This window comes from Cetorhinus maximus, chromosome X (genome assembly GCF_964194155.1).
Source record: "Cetorhinus maximus chromosome X, sCetMax3.hap1.1, whole genome shotgun sequence".
In the NCBI taxonomy this organism is placed as follows: domain Eukaryota; kingdom Metazoa; phylum Chordata; class Chondrichthyes; order Lamniformes; family Cetorhinidae; genus Cetorhinus; species Cetorhinus maximus.
The window spans coordinates 13,766,225-13,785,976 of record NC_135917.1 but is presented as its reverse complement, the minus strand read 5'-3'; the positions used below and the strand labels follow the sequence as shown (position 1 = coordinate 13,785,976).

The 19,752-nt window shown below is 43.2% G+C and overlaps 1 protein-coding gene and 1 long non-coding RNA gene across 2 annotated transcripts in view; one reads left to right on the top strand and one right to left on the bottom strand.

The window, feature by feature from the left end:
• The window catches only part of LOC144672652 (uncharacterized), a 56,437-nt gene extending 44,320 nt beyond the window's left edge, over nt 1–12,117 (bottom strand). Inside the window, exon 1 of the long non-coding RNA XR_013574127.1 lies at nt 11,804–12,117. This is a non-coding gene — a long non-coding RNA (uncharacterized LOC144672652). The remainder of the gene's footprint in view (nt 1–11,803) is intronic.
• Nucleotides 12,118–13,539: 1,422 nt separating this feature from the next.
• On the top strand, nt 13,540–17,538 carry LOC144672607 (putative G-protein coupled receptor 139). Its single transcript, XM_078534426.1, has 2 exons — nt 13,540–13,546; nt 16,646–17,538. Exons 1-2 carry the CDS (start codon nt 13,540–13,542, stop codon nt 17,536–17,538), a joined length of 900 nt encoding a protein of 299 aa, XP_078390552.1.
• The last annotated feature ends 2,214 nt before the right edge of the window (nt 17,539–19,752 follow it).

Genomic DNA, 19,752 nt, shown 5'->3' with positions numbered 1-19,752 from the left:
TTTAATTTAGTTTTATAAAAAGTACCTCTTGAGACTCAGTGGTCTTATTACTACTGAATTCAAAGACTGCATCTCAAAACTTACAAATTGCAAAAATGGGTTATGACAGTTGCTGCAAGTTTCCCTCTGGAATTTGAGCAACCCAGCCTTTACCATCAGCTGTGTCATAATAGAACTAAAGGCTGACAAGTCCCCTGGACCTGATGGCCTGAATCCTTGCATCTTAAAAGAAGTGGTTGAAAAGATAGTAGATGCATTGGTTGGGATCTTCCAAAATTCCCTAGATTTTGGGATGGTCCTGTTTGATTGGAAAATCACAAATGTGACCCTTCTATTCAAGAAAGGAGGAAGACAGAAAGCTTGAAACTATAGATCAGTTAGGCTAACATCTGTCATAGGGAAAATGCTAGAATCCATTCTTAAGGAGGTAGTAGCAGGGCATTTAGAAAATCATAATACAATCAGGCAGAGTCAACATAGCGTTGTGAAAAGGAAATCACGTTTAACTAATTTATTAGAATTCTTTGAGGAAATAACAAGCAACATGGATAAAGGGGAACCTGTAGGTGTGTACTTGGATTTCCAAAAGGCATTCAATGAAGTGCTACATCAAAGGTTACTTCACAAAATAAGCATTCATGGTGTAGGGGATAACATATTAGCGTGGATAGAGGATTGGTTAGCTAACAGGAAGCAGAGAATAAGGATAAATTAGTCATTTTTGGATTGGCATGCTGTAACTAGTGGAGTGCCACAGGGATCAGTGATGGGGCTTCAACTATTTCTGACGTACATTAATGTCTTCTTAGATGAAGGGACCAAATATCTTGTAGCAAAATTTGCTGCTGATGACACAAAGATAGATAGGAAAGTAAGTTGTCAGGAGGACATGAAGAGTCTACAAATTGATGTAGACAGGTTATGTAAGTGGGGAAAAAATTGGCAGATGGGGTATAATGTGGGAAAATGTGAAATTGTTCATTTTGGTAGGAAGAATATAAAAGCAGTATGTTATTTAAATGGAGAGAGTTTGCAGAACTCTGAGGTACAGAGGGATCTGGGCGTCCTGGTACATGAATCACAAAAAGTTAGTATGAAGGAACAGCAAGTGATTAGGAAGGCAAATGGAATGTTGGTGTTTATTGCAAGGGGAATGGAATATAAAAGTAGGGACGTTTTGCTACTGATATACAGGGCATTGGTGAGACCACATCTGGAGTACTGTGTACAGTTTTGGTTTCCTTATTTAAGAAAGGACATAATGGCATTAGAAGCAGTTCAGAGAAGATTCATTTGACTGATTCCTGGGATGGGGAGGTTACCTTATGAGGTCAGTTTGGACAGGTTCGGTCTGTTTCCATTGGAGTTTAGAAGAATGAGAGGTGATCTTATTGAAACATATAAGGTCCTGAGGGGATTTGACAGGGTAGATGCTGAAAAGATGTTTCCTCTTGTGGGAGAGTCTAGAACTAGAGGACACGGTTTAAAGATTAGGTGTCTCCCATTTAAGATGAAGATGAGGAGATTGTTTTTTCCTTTCTGAGGGTCGTTAGTCTGTGGAATTCTCTCCAGAGAGCACTGGAGGCTGGGTCATTGAATACATTCAAGGCTGAGCTGGATAAATTTTTGATTGACAAGGGAGTCAATGGTTATGGGGGGCAGACAGGAGAGTGGAGTTGAGGCCACAATCAGATCAGCCATGATCTTATTGAATGGCAGGTCAGGCTCAAGGGGCCAAATGGCCTACTCCTGCTCCTGTTGCGTATGGTCTTGTGTTCTTGCTGCCCCAGGGTCCAGACTGTATACAATCCTGTACAGAGTTACGAAAAAATGTGAGGAATTGCAAAGTCAATGTACAGCCTTTCATCCAATGACATAGAAAAAGTGGAAAGGCTATGCAGAATGGAAAAGGATATCTCTTCAGGAAATTGAAAAAAAGTGAATCAGTAGTAAAACAAACTCTTGTTTGCAAGATCATTGGGACAGTCATTTAAAGTACAGAGCTTGAATATTGCTGAAATGGAGAGACATGTTACATGTTTTCATGTTGCACTCATCAGGACAAATGTAAAAGCGCCAAATTTCAAACGATCACAATAATTTATGCTACAGGAGAAAAGATGCTGATTGGTTGACAAGTCGGCTGGGATTGGCCAGGGCGTTGCCATGAGGAAAGCAACAGAGAACTATAGGCTCCCCAAGCTCCTGGGTAATTCAAAAAAGGTGCAAAGCTTGAACGTATTCCTTTCCTTTGCAGAGAACAGGCCCTTCTGTATGAATGTACGTTGCTTCTAGCAACCATAAATGAGCCATGTTATGAGCTCAACTGATTATCTTAAATTGGTTGTTAGCACACTCAAGATTGCTCAGCAAGTGCTGCCCTATCACGGCCAAATGGACCATAGGCTGCCACTTTTGGACCTGAAAACTGCCCAGCCTACCTCAAATTACCCTGGAAAGGCAAAGTATCTCAAAAATTTGAACAGGTTAAGCAAGCCATTTCACACCGCTACTATGCAGTGGCTACTAACAGGATGCAGCCGTCGGTCCAAAAAGACCTTCTGCCTACCATACAATTGAGCAACGCCGTGTACAAATTTCACTGCCAGTATGATGCCAGGTAGTTAGGCCGTACATCACAACGATTGGCTGATCAAATCAAACAACGTGTTCCTTTGGCTGTTCGTAACAGGCAGAGTACAGATCGCACTCAACCAGCCGGCACTTGCAAAACCCAAAACAAAACGTCTACTGTTAGATGTGATTCCATGACTGGGCAGCACTTGCTGAACTGAAGAACTCCCCCAGTCAAACAAGTGAGTGATAGTGTGCGCAGTGTTTGGAATAGAATTATTGAATTGACAGTGGTGCAATGTGCCACATTCATAAAACGGATGTGCTAAGCACAGAGTGTGTGTGATGGGTCAGCACCACTATTGTAATAACGCAGCTTTAATTATTGCTTGTGAAGAACTTCTGTCAAAGCAACAATCTGACCCTGGAGCTGCATGACTTGAAATTTCCTATTTGAACATAATTCTTATAAACACACAGGAGAAAAAGGAGCTCTTGTCAACCTGTTTGTTCAAGTAACTGTGAGTAATATTAGTAATGGTGCAGCTCAATTATGTCACTGGAGGTTTCTCAACAAAATAAATAGGAATTTTTTCAATGAAGGACTCGGTCTTTCTGCTTCCAATACCAACACTGTGGATTCTCAGAGAAAATGGACCAACTCCAGGTTCACTGGATAATTTATGTGGCCGAGCTGATTTTCTACTGTATTCTCGGAGCTGTCGGAGTTTCTGGTGAGTCTCGATGGCCAATTTGTAATTCTATCAGTCTCCGTTTAGCTTTGCTCCTAGCTCTGTTCTTCCTGGGGGATGCCTGCTAATCTGCTATGGTTGCCTTAACGTCTTTGCTGTACAGCCACACATTCCTTGGCACCAGTTCAATGAATTTAATATTATGAGACAGCTTTAATCTGATATCTGTATTGAAGCTGGAGTGTGCTTTGCGTGATTAACATAAGCAATGATGTGTGACTCTTTTCATGGTTGTATGCTGTGTAATCCAGGGTTGGTACTGCAGCTGACAACACATTACAGGTGTTATTATCACTGAGCTACCCTTGTATAGTTCTAGCTGGAGAACACACGCAGTATATGATGCAGCAAAGTATCTTTCATTAGATTTTACAGCTATATTGCAACGTTTTAATTCCCATTTGGGTGAGCTGTGTTTCTGTTCTATTATGGTGAATAACTTTCTTTCAATTCCTTGTATGTTTTGCTGTGAGCCTCTGTTTGACTTAGTGGCACGACAATAGGCTATGAGTCAGGAGGTCATGGCGATGGACTCAAGTTTCACCACAGGGATTCAATCTAGGCTGGCACTCAGGATGTGCTGCATGGTCAGAGGTGCTCTCTTTCAGGTCCTAAACTGAAGCCGCATATGTCAATTCAGGATCAAAGCTGATCTCAGCACACCTGCCCAATGATTGGGGTTTGCAATTAGCCTGAGCACCCTGGTCCAGTGAGATTAACATGAATTCAGTCCTAGGTGTTGGAGCAGGGAAACTACAGACTTGATTGTGATTGCCTCCCTTATTATGTTGTGATTGTTGTTGCCAGGATGTTCCCCTATGCTTATTTCTCTTAAATGCTCTGGTTCATTTTTCATTACTAAATCCATCAGTGATTCCTCTCTTGTTGGACTTATGTGCTGGGTAAGAAAGGAGCCCTGAGCACATTGTAAAAACTCTATTCCTTCTATCTCCTTTGCTACTTCTTCTTGCCTGTTCATTTGAGGATAGTTGAAATCACCCATGATTATTATTCCGTGTCTATTACTTATTCGTAGATTTGCTTACATATTTTTTCCTACACCTCCCTTCCACTCTTAGGTGGTCTGTAGAATACCTCTAGTGTGATCAATCCCAACTTATCTTTTCTTTCAATCCATATGGATTCTGTTTCTAACCTTCTGTTAGTTATGTCCCTTTGTTCTATTGTCAGCATGTTTTCTCTTATTAGTACCACATCTCATCTTCCCTCCCTGTCCTTTCTGATTCTTATAACCTGCAATATTTAGTTGCCAGTCCTATTCTTTATGTAGCCAGGTTTCAGTTGTTTATACTGCATCTGATTCCTCACTATGGCTTGTGACTCCCAATACCCCCATTATATTTTGGACACTGTGTACATCGCTGTATAGGCAATTTAATTTGTTTTTGTTCCACTAACTTTATTTTCAATCACCAATTTATATTTCTGTTCTATGACTGCATTTCTTCCCTGACTACCCTTGTCCCTTACCTTGATCTGATCTTTACTCTCAATTCCTATTTCTTTTATCTTCAGGCTTGTGTTATTTCTATCAGATCCCACCATCGCCCCTGCCCTATCTTAATAATTTAAAATCTTATCAACAGCCCTACTCACCTTTTCTGCTACTGGTTCAACTCCAGTTCCGGTGCAGCCCATCACATCAGTACAGCTCCTTACTGTCCCAGTACTGGCGCCAGTGTGTCATCAAATGGAACCCCTTTTCCCCCACACCAGTTTTTCAGCCATACAGTCACCTTTCTGATCTGCTTATACCAATGCCACTTAACACATGGCACATGCAGTAACCCTGAGATTACCACCGCTGAAGTCATTTTTTAAAAATTTGGTTACTAACTTCTGATATTTCCTGAGCAGGACCTCCTCCCTTTTCTTTCCTATATCATTGGTCCCAATAAGAGCCACAACAACTGGGTCTTCTCCCTCTTTTTGCCAGTTCCTCTCCAGTTGCTTCAAGATATCCTTTACCTTTGTAGCATTAAGGAATTCAATAATTAGGGGGATAGTCACAACTGAGAGTCCAGAAGAATGAATTCCTTAATACTGCAACCGTTCTATACTGTTTTTCTGCTTTCCCACATCAGACTTAGTCATGGTTAGCATTCTAGCTATCCACCCTGCACCCTTATCCTCACAGGTATTAAGTAACAGCCATGCTGTGCATACATATCTTGCATTGAATCTTGCGGTCATAATAAAGTGTTCTTTTGCAATACAGATTGTATGTGAAGTGAGTGCCACAGAATCAACTTCACTCCACTCCACTGCAGCCTGTTTTCAGGGCTACCTGTCCTCATCAAACTCTGTATTTCTTCATAACAGAGTGCACGAGGACATCCAGGGTCTGAGTGTTAAAGCAGGACTTTCACAATCACCTTTGAGCCACTTCTCACAAGTCCTGGAAGAAGAAACCTTCTATTATTTAAAATAGAAAGAGAAAATGCTGAACACTCTCAGGAGTTTTGATGGAAAGAGGAAGGTATGGATAATATTTCAGTCTAAATGACCTTTCATCAGAAATGGGGATGTACAGATCAGCAGTTTAGAAGGGGAGATAGTGTCAGAGAAAAGGGGATGAAGAGGGGAAAAAAGGAGAGGTCTGTGATTGGTGGAGGACTGGAGATAATTAAATGACAATAGGCACTTTATAACTTCAGGCCTTACCCACAGCTACTGTTTGCTGGACAGTCAGTGCCAGTAATATAGGATGTATGTACCAAAACTTCTAGGAGTGGGGGGGGTGTGGGCTGGTGTGGAGGGATGGGGGTCCCCTATCAGTACATGGGTGAGGCACTGAGGAGAAATGGACATATGATGAGGCAATGCAAGGAAAGATTCAAGCAGGCTTGTAAACAAAAGAAGCCCAATGAAATCTACGATGTAGAAGAGCCGGAAACAACAAATTCTGACATTTACACATTGTTTAATCTGAAAATTGGAAAGACAGAACCAATATTTGTCACAGTGAAAGTAAATGGCAAACCTGTTAGAATGGAAGTGGACACGGGAGCTTCCATTACAGTAATTGGGGAACAGACCTTCAGATATCTGAATAACGGGGAACATCAATTAAGTTTAGGAGAAACAGCTGCCAAGCTAAAAACATATATACGGATGAAGGCATTCAAGTAAAAGGCATGAGCAGAGTAACTGTCCATTATGGAAGCCAATCAGCAAAGCTACCCTTGATGGTGGTAGCAGGTGAAGGGCCAAGCCTCCTGGGACAAAATTGGTTAAATAAAGTTAGAAGGAGCTGAAATTTTCCAGTTGAGAGCAAGCGGGACACCAGAGCTACTTAGAGAGTATGACACCGTCTTTAAGGATGAACCGGGATAAATCCAGGGCCTGCAGGCCAAGATTCATGTGGATCCGGAATCAACCCCTCGCTTCATGAAGGCGAGACCGGTGCCATATGCCCTGTGAGAAAAAGTCGACATTGAACTGAAAAGACTAGGGAAACTGGGCATTATACAACCTGTTTAGTTCTCAGAATGAGCAGCACCCATAATCCCCGTCCTTAAACCCGACCAAAGCGTCTGAATTTGTGGAGACTACAAACTGACGGTTAATAAAGTAGCTAAACTGGACAGACACCCCATTCCAAAAATCCAAGACCTGTATGCTAAGCTGGCAGGAGGGACAATGTACACAAAGCTTGACATGAGTCATACTTATCAACAATTAGAGTTGGGTAATGCCTCCCGGAAATTTATCACAATTAGTACCCACAAAGAGTTGTACCAATATACACGGTTGCCTTTCGATGTTTCCTCAGATTGCACCATCTTCCAGAGAACAATGGAAAGCTTACTGCAGGGACTGCCCCATGTTGTAATCTACTTAGATGATGTATTGGTGACAGGATTCAATGAAAAAGAGCATTTGGCATACTTAGAAGAAGTCTTAAAACATTTCTTGCAGGCTGGAGTGCATTTAAAAACAGAAAAGTGCACGTTCTAAGCGAGGGAGGTAATCTATTTGGGTCACCAGGTAGATTCACAGGGTCTCCACCCGGTTAAGGAGAAAGTGAGAGCCATAAGAGAGGCACCTGCTCCAAAGAACGCCTCAGAGCTCAAGTCATTCCTAGGAATGATCACCTATTATGGGCGGTTCTTACCCAATTTGTCTACAGTGCTGGCCCCCCTGCATTCTCTACTCAAAAAGAACCAACGTTGGTCTTGGGAGGCGCCCCAGAAAGAAGCTTTCGTAAAGGTGAAGCAATTGTTACACTCATCCAATCTATTAGCGCATTATGACCAGATGAAAAAATTGGCGCTGACATGTGACACATCCCCCTATGGAGTGGGAGCAGTGCTCTTTCATCGGATGGAGACAGCACGAAACGGCCAATAGATTAGGTACCAAGAACGCTCACCACAGCAGAAAAGGGATACTCGCAGATAGAAAAAGGCCTGTCCATCATCTTTGGTGTCAAGAAATTTCACCAGTATGTACACGGCCGCCATTTTACAATCATTTCAGACCACAAACCACTGCTAGGGTTGTTTAGCGAGGACCCTACCACCCATAGCCTCAGCAAGAATACAACGATGGGCCTTAATTCTGGCAGCATACGAATACACTTTCATCAATAGGCCTGGCAATTGCAAACGCCGATGCCCTTAGCCTTTACAAGAAAATGACAAGCATGTCCCAGTTCCAACTGTTAAATTCCTTAGATTCCTCACTGGTATGCACTCAACAGATTGGACAAGTCAGGACCAAGTCCTATTTTTTTTATTGATTTGTTAATGGGATGTAGGCATCACTGGCTAGGCCAGCATTTATTGCTCATCCCTAATTGCCCTTGTTCAGAGGGCATTTTAAGAGTCAAACACATTGCTGTGGGTCTGGGGTCACATGTAGGCCAGACCAGTTAAGGATGATAGATTTCCTTCCCTTAAGGGCATTAGTGAGCCAGATGGGTTTTTACAACAATTGGTCATCATCAGACTTTTAATTCCAGATTTTTATTGAGTTCAAATTCCACCATCTGCCGTGGTGGGATTCAAACCCTGGTCCCCAGAGCATTACCCTGGGTCTGTGGATTACCAGTCCAGTGACAATACCACTGTGCCACTGCCTCCCCCAATCCTATCTCAGGTACGAGAACAAGTGCTACAAGGTTGGTCACAGGAGGTCGTATCTGATGAAATGAAACCGTACTTCAACAGGAGACATGAAATAACCAGCCAGGATGGCATCTTATTGTGGGGAGCACGAGTGATAGTTCCTCCAAAGGGAAGGGAGCCACTTTTAATTGAACTACACAGTGCCCATCCAGGAATTTCCCGAATGAAGACCATAGCACGCAGCTATCTATGGTGGCCTGGGATGGATGGTGAAATAGAGAGTGTGGTAAAGCACTGTGTGCAATCTCAGCAACTGCAAAAGTTGCCAGTGACAGCTCCATTACACCCAAGGGAGTGGCCAAGTAGACCCTGGGTGCGGTTACACATTGACCATGTGGGACCTTTCCTGGGAACAATGTTTCTGCTCATTGTCGATGCCCATTCAAAATGGTTGGACGTATATGAGGTGAAGTCACCAACATCGGCCGCTACAATTGAGAAACTACATCAGAGTTTTGCCATCCATGGATTACCAGAAGTAGTCGTTTCCGATAATGGCACAGCATTTACCAGTGCTGAGTTTCAACAGTTTATCAGCCTAAGCGGTATCACTCATGTGAAAACTGCACCGTACCACCCTTCCTCAAATGGACTGGCCAAAAGGGCAGTTCAAATATTCAAGTCTGGCATGAAAAATCTAACTGGAGATTCCTTGGCAACCAAGCTAGCTCACTTTCTTTTCCATTACAGGACTACCCCTCGCACAACAACAGGTGTCACACCTGCGGAGTTATTAACAAAATGCCATCTCAGGATGAGATTGAGCTTAATAATGCCGAATTTAGAGGGGAAGGCGGAAAGGAATCACGGAAGCCAGAAAACTAGACACAACTGGCATAGTCGCGAGAGGAAGTTTACCGTGGGAGAGCCAGTATACATGAAAAACTTCGGGAAAGGATCAAAGTGGTTACCAGGTGAAATGCAGTGACTGGACCTCTATCTTACCACGTGGAGGGGGAAGGCCAGATCATCCATAAACATGTGGACCATTTAAGGAAGAGAGAGACAAATCACCAAGATTTGGTTCCACCGGTGACCACGGCCGGGTCTGTGTTTCCTGTTGAAGATACTCAACCCAGGACTGACATGTCTGATGTTCCTGTAAGAGTTGAGGATACAGAACTGCGAGTGCCCATTGAAGCACCTGATGTTCAGGCAACTCCAGAAAAGGAGGTTCCTGACAAAAACTCTGATGTTGTGGAGCTGAGACGTTCCACAAGTACCAGGAAACCGTCTAAAAGACTGAACTTGTAAATTCCTTACCCACTGTAAATATTATGTTGTCTTGAAAAATATGTACTTGTAAATATAATATGTATAGATGAGTTAAAGGGGGAGGAATGTAGTAATTATGGTTTTATTTAGTGTGTAATGTACCTTTAAGAGTAATACTTGTTTAGGCAAGATCACATGATCTGTAGTAACCAATAGCAGTCAGTGTAGGGATAGAGTTGGAGTTGGAAGCACACGTGTAGTTGCTGAGTATATTGTAAATACACTTACAATTTCCACCCAAGAAGTGTCTGCAGATCAACTCTATCACTAATAGAATAACTCGGCCACCCTACAACAGATACCAAGCCCTGTGGTGATGGGGAAGTGGCGATGGAGGCATGCAGTCTTCTGTCATAACCCTGCACACAGGCGGCCTCACAGTGATGGTCGCTCTCCATATGTTGGAGCAGATGCAGATGTGGAGTTCGTGTGCTCCTGAGGTGACTGCTCTCCCCAATCTGGGCAAGGGGAAGAAAAAGAACCCTAAACACAGCATACTCTCTCTGCACCTGCCTCTCCTGGCTAGTCATCCACATACTGCCATAGAAATGTAAAGGCTTAGACTACTCGCCAGTGTATGAAGCTCAGTTTATGGAATGTCAGGACACTTATAGACAACAATACGAGACCAGAGCGCAGAACAGCCTCATAGCTAGAATGCTGGGCAGGTATAACATTGACAGTGCTGCCCAAAGCAAAACAAAGCTTGCTGAGAAATTTCAACTTGGGGAGATTGGTGCAGGCTACACATTCTACTGGATTGGCAAGTTCAAGGAACCAGCCTCGACAGTCAGGTATGGGTTTTGCTATTCAATCTGAACTAGCATGCAAGCTTGACTCCCACTTCCTGCGGGGATCAGCGATCGACTCATGGTTCTTTGTTTAAATCTTGCCAATAACCAGCATGCAACATTCATTAATGCCTATGCTACAATAATGACACATACACTCGAGGTCAAAGAAGCATTCTATGATGACCTCAGCAAGAGGAGTACCCCACCAGGACAAACTCATTATTTTTGCTGATTTCAATGCCTGAGTGGGCACAGACTGTTATACATGGAGAAGAGTACTAGGACATCACGGTATTGGCAGAGCAAACTCCAATGGCCAGCTCCTTCTCTCTAAATGCAGTGAGTTTGACCTAACCATCACAAACAGAGTCTTCCAACAAACAGACAAACTGAAAACAACATGGATGCCCCCCATATCCAAACACTGGCACATGTTGGACTACGTAATTGTACGATAGAGAGATTTCAAGGACGTTCGCTCTACCTGCTCCAGAGGTGCGGAATGCTGGTCCGACATTCTGCTTGTCAGGAGTATCGTGTCTTTGTAGATAAAATCTCAAGTGCTTCAACACAGTCAAGCCACAAAGGAAGCTTGATGTAACTGTTCTTAAAAGACATGGCCAAGAGACAAGAACTGGAAGACAAACTAGCCACAGGAATTACTGATATCCTGGAGGACAATATTTCCATTGAAAACTCGTGAAAGAGTTAAAGGCTGTTACTTACAGAATGGAATCTGAGGTCCTAGAATTCGTTAAACAGAAGCACCAAGACTGGTTTAACAACAACAACCATGACATAGGCAAGCTTCTAGATGAAGTGCATGACACTCACAGATCTTACGTATCTGACAAAAAATCACCAGCAAGGAACGCCAGATACCATCACTCAAAATACATGCTGCAGACCAAACTAAGACAGGCAAAGAACCAATGGTGTGAGGCTCATGAGCTTCAAGCAGCCAATAGTTATGAATGCCATAAAGCAGTTTTCTATGGGTAAGTCACCAGGAGCTGATGGCATCCCACCTGAAGTATTCAAGTATGGAGGGACTCACATGGTTAGGAAACTCACTAGTCTATTCTGCCTAATCTGGAACCAGGGCACTGTGCCCCAAGACAAGGATGCCTCCATAGCTAATCTCTACAAACAGAAAGGGAGCAAGCCCATCTGTGACAATCATCGTGGAATATCACTTCTTTCAACAGCAGGGAAAATTCTCGCAAGGGTTATTCTTAATCCAATTGTCACTCACCTCATTAACTCTTGTGTACCCAGAATAACAGTGTGGCTTCAGTGCAGGATGGGGAACAGTGGGCATGATCTCTGCAGCATATCAAGTTCAAGAAAAGGACATCTATATGGTGTTCGTTTTCCTGATACAGTAAACCAGAAAGGCCTTTGGAAAGTTCTGTATAAATATGGGTGCCCTGAAAAGGTGATCAGTGTCATTTGCTCATTTCACATTGGCATGATGGCCAGTGTGATGCAAAGTGGTACGTCATCAGATGCCTTTCCTGTCACCAATGGCACCAAGCAAGGCTATGTACTGGCTCCAGCTCTGTTTGCCTTTCACTTTTTGGCCATGCTCCAGTACGCACTCAAAGATCTTGACACAGGAGTGCACATTCAGTTCTGGACAGATAACAACATTTTCAGCTTGTAAAGGCTCAAGACCTGCACAAAGGTTACTGAACAGCTACTGAGTGGACTCTTGTTCGTGGACTGTACTCTCATAGCACATACTCTGGAGGGCATTCAGTTGCTGTTTGATCGCTTTTCCCTAGCCTCAGAACACTTTAGCCTGGCAATAGGTCTGAGGAAGATAGAGATCTTGTATCAGCCTGCCTCTGGTCTTCAAGACCCCACCGTCATTATCAACTACACACTCCTCCATTCGGTGTGAAGATTTTGCTATCTTGGGAGTATCCTCTCCAATAACACGATGCCGAATGACAAAATCAACCATCGCCTGGTAAAAGCAAGCTCAACGTTTGGCAGTTCACTCACTCACAGATTTTGGAAAGAGCATGGAGCTTGGCTCGGAACAAAGATCCAAGTCTACCAGACAGTGGTTCTTACATCACTTCTCTATGGGTGCAAGGCTTAGACAACCTACCAGCATCACATAAACAGCTGGAAGCGTTCCATCTTTGCTGTCTGTGATCTACTTGCAATCTCTGGTGGTAAGACAAAATCCTCAACACTGAGTTCTTGCAAAGTTCTGCATACCTGGCATCGAGAGTATGCTCATCAGAGCTCAGCTTTGCTGGATGGGTCATGTGGTTCACATGGAAGATTCCCACATATCAAAGGCAGTACTCTACAGCCAGCGGAACAAGGGAACCCAGACAACAAGACGTCTGACTACAAAACATCCCAAACTTAGATATAAAGACAATCTAAAAGCTAACCTCAGACTGCAAGCTGGGTCCCAATACATGGGAAGAAACAACCTTGGACAGACCCAAATGGAGAAGTCTCTGTCATCAAATAATTTCAACATTTGAGGAGAACAGAGTCAAGTGCCTTCAGGACAAGCGAGTGTGGCACAAAGCCAATGCTTCCATCCATTCCTCTAACATTGACTTCATATGCAATATTTGCAATTGGTTATGCAAATCGAGACTTGGCCTAAAATCACATATGAGACAACATCGAGCTAGACTGTAAACTGGTCTTTTTCTTTAACTTGCTGAACACTCATTTGCTGAAGTGACAGGGGAATCCAGTACATGGATGGCGCCGTGGTTTGGAGATCCCCTATCAGTACACGGGTGGGACACTCAGGGAGGTGTGGGCTAGTGTAGGGCTGGGGGGATGGTGTCCTTCTTGATCAAGCCATGGCTGGGACAGTGGGCTGAGCTGTGGGTTAGCTCAGGGAGTTGTGGGTCCCCTATCGGTAGACGGGTGGGACAGTCAAGGAGGTGTGGGTTGATGCAGGGGTTTTGTGGAGAGGTGGGGGTGGCATTAAGGGCCCCCAATCGGTACATGGACGGTGAGGGGGAGCACAGGCTCAGAGTCTGCCTGCCTTTCTCCATCTTGGTCCCAGGCCACAGGAACTTTATCCTCTTTGCCATATTTGCACTGATTCCCTCTCTTGCTGCTATTCTGTTGTCACCATTCACACACGATTCTTTATTTAATTCTGGATCTATTTCTCCTAATAGTGTTGATTTTTAACAGTTTGGTTCTGATGAAAGGTCATCAACCTGAAACGTTAATTCTGTTTCTCTCTCCACAGATGCTGCCAGACCTGCTGAGTGTTTCCAGTATTTTCTGATTTCCAGCGTCCACAGTATTTCGTTTAGTGGTAAGATACAAATGATGTGTTGAAAAGTCTTGATGTATCACTGCAGGACAGCACATCCTGGTAACACTCAGAATCGTGGTTCATGATAATGAGAATTGGGTTCAAACCATCTCAGTATTCAACACCAGATGTCAAGAGGATGATCAAAGAGATAAGTGGACAGCTAGATTGATTTGACATTGTGGAGTCTTGGGCTATTCAAAGCTTTGAAGATTTAAATATATAGAGATATATGTGTATTTGTTCATGGGATGTTATCATCACTGGCTAGGCCAGCATGTCTTCCTAATTCATCCCTAATTGCCCTTGAGAAGGTGGTGGTGAGCTGCCTTCTTGAACCGCTGCAGTCCATATGGTGTAGGTACACCCACAGCGCTGTTAGGGAGGGTGTTCCAGGATTTTGACCCAGTGACAGTGAAGGAATGGAGATATATTTCCAAATCAGGATGGGGAGTAGCTTGGAGGGGAACCTTCAGGTGGTGGTGTTCCCATATGTCTGCTGCCCTTGTCCTTCCAGATGGTAGAGGTCGTGGGTTTGGAAGGTACTGTCGAAGGAGCCTTGGTGAATTCCTGCAGTGTGTTTAGTGGATCAAATCTGGACAGGTTGGTAGAAGAATTTACCTGCCAGGGAAGGGAAATCTCCCTATTCAGCGTCCCATCAAACACTCCTGTGGCAGGGACAGTACGTTTTTCAATGTTAAAAGAACTGCACAAACACAGGTTATTCTTGTGCTTTTACCCAACTTGTGCTACACTTTCCCATGAAGTGCTTGATATATGGTGTAAAGGGAGCTTTACTCTGTATCTAACCCCGTGCTGTACCTGTCCTGGGAGTGTTTGATGGGGACAGTGTAGAGGGAGCTTTACTCTCTATCTGACCCCATGATGTACCTGCCCTGGGAGTGTTTGATGGGGACGGTGTAAAGGGAGCTTTACTCTGTATCTAACCTCGTGCTGTACCTGCCCTGAGAGTGTTTGATGGGGACAGTGTAGAGGAAGCTTTACTCTATATCTAACCCCATGCTGTGCCTGTCCTGGGAGTGTTTGATGGGGACAGTGTAGAAGGAGCTTTATTCTGTATCTAACCCTGTCCTGGGAGTGTTTGATGGGGACAGTGTAGAGCGAGCTTTACTCTGTATCTAACGCCGTGTTGTACCTGTCCTGGGAGTGTTTGATGGGGACAGTGTAGAGTGAGCTTTACTCTGTATCTAACCCCGTGCTGTAACTGTCCTGGGAGTGTTTGATGGGGACAGTGTAGAGGGAGCTTTACTCTGTATCTAACCCCGTGCTGTACCTGTCCTGGGAGTGTTTGATGGGGACGGTGTAGGGGGAGCTTTACTCTGTATCTAACCCCATGCTGTAACTGTCCTGGGAGTGTTTGATGGGGATGGTGTAGAGAGAGCTTTACTCTGTATCTAACCCCATGCTGTACCAATTCCAACAATACCTCTTGCTGCTGGCTTCCTGGTCTCCTCTCCTAACCTCAGCTTTCCCAACATCGGGCTTCACCAGACTTACAACCTGGCCATACCCTTGGTTCAAGAGCAGTACCATGGGTAATGTGCCAGACCAATAAAAATTGACTGAATTTAATTGGATAATTAAATGCTTGTCACAAATCAAGGGGTTGTTGTTTATCTGCTTAATCAAACCTTTAGCTCCACCTTTAATGTGCTTGTCCTCAGTTGAGCCCTTACATTCCCCAAGCCTGATCAATCTTAAAGAATAGAAAAGTGGAACCAGTGAACTTTGCCCAAATGTGTGTCCCACATCACTTCTGGATACTGCCCCCTGGATTTTCCCCTCACTTGTCACTGTCCATCCAGGTCGATGCTCCTAGCTTTCTCCTGTAGGCAGTGTCCTCCTGCTCGCAATCTCTCTGTCTTTCCCTTGCTCCAATTATCTCCTTTAATTCTAATTGTGGCCTCTATTGCCCTATAGTTCTTCCATCAGTTGGGAAATGATTAAGTAGGAAGTACGGCACAGAAAAAGACCATGTGGCACATGCAACCTATGCTGGCGTTAATGCTGCACACCAGCTTCTTCCCATCTTTCCTCATCTAAATCTATCGTTGTAACCCTCTAGCCTCTTCTCCATCATATCCTTGTCTAGCTTCCCTTTTAAAAGCATCAATACTATTCACTTCAACCACTCTCCGTGGTAGCAAGTCCCACATTCTCATCACACTTTGGTTGAAGGAGTTTTTCCTGAATTCCCCTGTTAGATTTCTTGGTGACTATCCTATGTTGAAGGCTCTGCAAATGGAAACATTCTCTCTGCATCCACTTTATCAAAACCTTTCAGAATTTTAAATACCTCTATTGGATCACCCCTCAGTTTTCCTTTTTGCAAGAGAAAAGAAACCCAGCCTGTTCGTGCATGCCGGCCCGGACAACCAAGCATTGCTGGTATCACCTTTCCCAATCTTCTCTGCACCCCTCCAGTGCCTTAATAATATAATATGGTGACCAGACCTGCATGGAGTACTGATGTGAGGGCTCATAAGCAAAGGCGAGCAATTAAGGATCATCCCACAAGACCCTCCTCCGATTTGGCCGTGTCTATCTGATACTGGTTCTCTTACCCCGCCCCCCCCCCCCCCCCCCCCGATCTCTATTGCCCCTTCATTATCCTTCCCTCGGGCTCAAAATTTCTGTGCCTGATCCTCTACTCTGTATTCACTTCTTCCTGGTTCCCTTGAATGAAACCATCCATCTCTGAACACTACTGTCGAGCTGATACTTGTGCTGATCAGTAATTTTTATGTTCCCTCTTTCTCACAGTTAACATAGTAGTGATTGCAATACTGTCCCGGGGAAAGTGTGGTCTCTCCAAGTGCATCACTCGCTACCTGGTATCCATGGCAGCGACGGATCTACTGGTCGTTATTGTTGATGTAATTTTCGAGCAGATTGGCGACTCTTATTTTCCAGATAGTTTCCTGAACATCACTGCCATGTGTAGTCTCAGAGGGGTCCTGGTTTATGCAGCTTCAGACAGTTCGGTGTGGTTAACAGTCTCTTTCACCTTTGATCGTTTTGTCACCATTTGCTCCCAGAAACTGAAAAGAAAATATTGCACTGAGAAAACTGCAACTATCGTTATCAGCACAATATGCGTGCTTAGCTGCTTAAAGAACATCCCCTGGTACTTCCAGTATGAGTTATATGAAATAATTGACAATATTCCCTGGTACTGCATCAGTAAAAGCTTGGACTATTACGCCTCCCCCATGTGGTCAGCATTTGAGTTGCTTCAGTATATCATAACCCCATTTGTTCCATTCCTTCTTATCTTGATACTCAATGCTCTGACTATCAGACATATTTTAGTAGCCAATCGAATCCGCAGGGGCCTCTGGAGCCAGACAAAGAGTGAGAAAGATGATGATCCAGAGGTGGAGCATCGAAGAAAATCCATCATTTTACTCTTCAGTATATCAGGCAGTTTTATCCTGTTGTGGATGACACATGTTGTACATTTAATTCTTCAGCGGATTTCAATCATGTCTTATTACAGGATTGACGTTGATTCAGCAACAGCCAAACAGATTGGAGATGCGCTCCGACTTTTGAGTTGCTGCACAAACACATGTATTTATGTCATAACCCAGACTAAATTCAGAGAGGAGCTAAAGAACACCTTGAAATATCCACTGAAGCTGATTACCAGTTAATTGATGAAAGAGGGTAAAGAACTGCAAGTGATATTCAATATACCTACTTTCCATGCAGATTTTGCAGCCGCATGTCCTTTAACACAATTGATAGTCATGAAAAAATAAGATAATGGGACCAAAAAAAGCCAGCTAACCCATTGGGATTGCTCCTACTACATTTTGTATGTATATTAAAAAAAATCCCAGTCCCAAAGGTCCAGAATATTCATCCCTCATCACATCTCAAACATTCAGGACAGTTCCCAACCACCAAGTAGTTTTTGTCCATCTTGGTCTGTCTATACTGAGACCAGGGATTCTGTTACTGAGTAGGTAGTTATCCAGCTTGAATTGAATCATCCTCAGCATATGTGTTGGGAGAAAGATTTATTTTCAAATCTCAAGTCTCATTTGAAGCTTTTTTCTTTTCACTGGTGCTGTGCTTAAAGGCTGACTCATCTACCTGCACCATGTATAGGGCAAGACCCTTCTCAAAAAAATAAACTCAACTTTGCTGGATTCTCATGTCCCATCACCATCATTGTTCCTTTGCTCTGATCCCATACCAAACATCAGTGGCGGAAGAAGTGGCTGCATAAAACTCTGCATATAATATTCCATATCTGCTTCATCATTACAAGTTTGGAATTATTTCTTCTGAATGATAGCTAAATTGTCTACCAGGTGCATCTTTGTATTTGATCAGCTCTGTTCATAAAAGCTTTGACGTTGATTCGAAAACTTTCAGTCAATGAACAATAATGTCAAGCAAATCCTTCCCTTCCTCATGTTTGCTAAACATTTGATGTCCTTTCAACTTCCATTTCCGTTTTCAGTTTCTTGTTTCAATATATCTTATTCAACATTTATCTACATTCCAACATATCTAAGGAAGAGAAAAAAAGAGAGAAAAAAACTGGACATTTATAAAGAACAGGTCAGAAGGAGGGAGTAAACTGTGAGATTGCCAAACAGTGACAGGGTTGAACTGTACACACATAGCTGCATAAAGTATTGTGAATATATTTGGTGAGCTCGGAGTACATATTGTTCCAGGGCATTATGGTATAATAACATCAACAGAGACATGGCTTAGGCGAGGGCGGGATTGGGAGTTGAATATTCTTGGTTACAAAAATATTCAAAAGGAATAGAGGGTGGCAGTATCTATCAAAGGATCCATTAAAACCCTGCAAAACATGATCCTATTTGGTTAGAGTTAAGGGATAGAAAGGAGACTTACTGTATTGGGAATGTCACATAGACCATTGAACATCGAGAAAGTGAGAGAGGAAGTGGTATGAAAATTTGGGAACAGTATATTCTTTTTACATGGCGGATAGTTACCATCTGGAAGGTTCTGCCTGAAAAGATGGTGGAAGTAGGTTCAATCGTAACTTTTAAAAAGAGAATTGGATACATGCTAAAAAAGGAAATCTTGGGGATAGAAGCAAGGGTGTGGGACTAAATGGTAGCTCTTTCAAAGATCTGGCTCAGGCACAGGTGTGCCGAATAAATTTTATAACCAGGAGACCAATGATTCTAGATGGGGGTAAGAGTGATGCAAGAGGGAAAGAGTTCCTTGCGCGAGAAGATAAATTAAAATTATTCATTCAAAATAGGGATATGACAAACCTAGAGCTAACAATACAGAAGAAAATAACATTAAATTTAGAAAATAGAAACAAAAGAAATTAGAGAGGCTGAGAGGGAATATGAAGATAGACTGACATGAAACATAAAAGGGAAATAGTAATTTTTTAAAACACAAAGGCTATTTTTTTTAAAGGCAGGGGCAATTGTTAAAGATGAAAAAAGAAATCTTATGGTTGGTGAAGGGAGATGGTAGATACTAAATAAAGGTTGCCTTGGTTTTCACATACATATGTGGTAGTGGGAATTAAAGGGTTCAAGTGGAAGTGAAGTAATTAAAGAGGGTTACAATAGGTACGGAGCATTGAAAAAATAGGTGGAAATCAGTGGAAAAGCCCCTGGGCAATTCAGCAGAATCCTCATTTATGGTTTATCCAGGGTTGGTTGTGATTGTGTCCAATAGGGGTTGCCCTACTTCAGGGAACATATTATGGTGATGGAGATTCACCAAGATGACACCAGAGATGAGAAGCTTTAATTATGAGGAGACACCAGGGAAACCGGGGCTCTTCATTAGAGCAGAGAAGATCAACAGGAGAACTGTTGGAGGCGTTCAATATGATGAGGAGTTTTGATAAG